The sequence below is a fragment of the Hipposideros armiger genome, unplaced genomic scaffold, assembly GCF_001890085.2.
Source record: "Hipposideros armiger isolate ML-2016 unplaced genomic scaffold, ASM189008v1 scaffold_610, whole genome shotgun sequence".
Classification (NCBI taxonomy): domain Eukaryota; kingdom Metazoa; phylum Chordata; class Mammalia; order Chiroptera; family Hipposideridae; genus Hipposideros; species Hipposideros armiger.
In genome coordinates, this window is record NW_017731960.1 from 436,832 (window position 1) to 438,831 (window position 2,000).

Genomic DNA, 2,000 nt, shown 5'->3' on the forward strand with positions numbered 1-2,000 from the left:
AAAAATAAAATAAAATAGACAGTTCTATTATTTCTAAATTACCTATCTGTGATAGTATTTTTCACAGGAAAAAGAAAACAGAGCCAAGTTTAAGTGTCTCTTAAAAAATAAGTCCTATTTACGCTTTTAGTAAATATTATGATTCACAACTAATTTATTATTTATATGTCAAAAGCTATTATACTACAAAGCAATGTTTGACATTCATTTGCTGGCCTTTACAGCAAACAAATGAAACACTATTTTCCCTTAAACAAACCGGCTTGGCAAACTTCCTTTTTTTCAGTCACATAAGATATGAAGAACTTTAAACCTTGTAATAGATTACCAAATTTTAAACTATTAGACCACAGAATCATATTATTACTTTTTAAAATTCTGTATGTACATAAAATACAATCAACAATTAATTTGAATTACCACAAACTTTTAGCAAGAGAATTATAATTCACACAACCCGCCAAAGATGGCAGCCTACCTATAAAAATACTTCTGTGCCCTCAGCATCTCTAATCTACATTTGCCCAAATGATTTCCAGTGATGATTTCTGTTTATAAAATGCTTTAGAGTGTATAAGGCATTTTTAACATGTTGTTTTTAGCAAGACATTTTATTGTGTTGACATGGTTATAAAGATACATACTAGGCTCTTGAATTAAAGTTCTAATTTCCCCATATTGATTCTAGAGGTAGTGTACACTTAGAACACAAATAAGTTTACATGGATTATTATTTCCTCTATTTTACCAAGGCATATGCACCTAATATACTGGAAATCCTAATCAAGTTCTGAGCCGAACTAGAATTTCATGCTGTTTTTGGACACTAAAAATTAATCAGTTTAGGGCCGACCAAGTGGCACNAAAAAAACTATGCCCAATACTATGGCACCCATTCCCTGCCCCACCCTATCTCTACCCATCTTCCTCCCCACATGTTCTTATACAATTTTCACACCTCCCTTCAAATACTGTTGAACAGAGAGGTAAACTAGGTTCACATTTACTTTCAAAGGTTTATTGGAACTTTGAACAGAATATTCTTCAAAAAAAAAACAAATGATATATCTGTGTTATCACTCCCTAGAAATACTACTTGCTACTTCCAGAACTAACAGAATCACAGAATCTTACAGTTGAAAGGAACCTTGAAGCCATCTAATCCAACCCCCCTAAATGTAAATATATGGAAATCTAAGCCTTGACAGATCATGTGCCTTCTCCAGGTTTACATGGCACATTAGCAGCGCAATCAAAATTAGACACCAGGTCTCCTGATTCCCAGCCTACCTTACTGCCTAACAATTATCAACTTGTTTCCTAATCTAAATTACTTCTGGAAACCACAGTCAAAAGTAAGTGCTCAATCAGGCAAAAACAAACTCCTATAAACTTCTGAGGGGACGAAAGCTCAGAAATCCAAACTCTAAAACTTAAGACTCAGAGAATCATCCTTATTAGGGGAGGAAATGAATGAAATTATTTGAGAAGCCCATGTCAATAAACAAACAAACAAATCTTCTAAAAGGTATTTTTGGCTTTACCTTGTGTCTGGTTAGAAATTAATGACTGAAGTGCAAGGGCAGCTTCAACTTTGACAGGCATCTCCTTATCTTCAATCAGGCTCTTCTTTGCTAGTTCAACAGCATTTCTTAGATTGAGCTCATTATGGAACTTCAAAGAACTGAATACATGAAGTACCCAACAGGACTATGTTATAAGGAGAAAGTAAGTAGGGAACTATTAGGATTATGGCATTCTGTAATAATGTCATGCATATGAGAACTTCTTATTAAGTGAAATATCATTAATTCTACCCAGTACTATTTGTTTTTAGAAGTAGCATATTAACTTTAGTTGCTAACTTCTGGATTTCCCAGTCTTTTTATTAAAATAGACAGTTCTAGGGCCGGCCGAGTGGCGCGATGGTTAAGAACTGGCTTGGGATGCCAGAGGACCCCGGTTCGGATCCCACATATGAGGGCCAGTGACACTGCCCT

The 2,000-nt window shown here is 34.9% G+C and overlaps 1 protein-coding gene across 1 annotated transcript in view; it reads right to left on the minus strand.

Moving 5' to 3' along the window:
- The window catches only part of IPO8 (importin 8), a 72,202-nt gene that overhangs the window by 40,400 nt on the left and 29,802 nt on the right, over positions 1–2,000 (minus strand). The window contains exon 14 of the mRNA XM_019624963.1: positions 1,545–1,710. Within this exon, the coding sequence (XP_019480508.1) occupies positions 1,545–1,710 (166 nt within the window). The remainder of the gene's footprint in view (positions 1–1,544; positions 1,711–2,000) is intronic.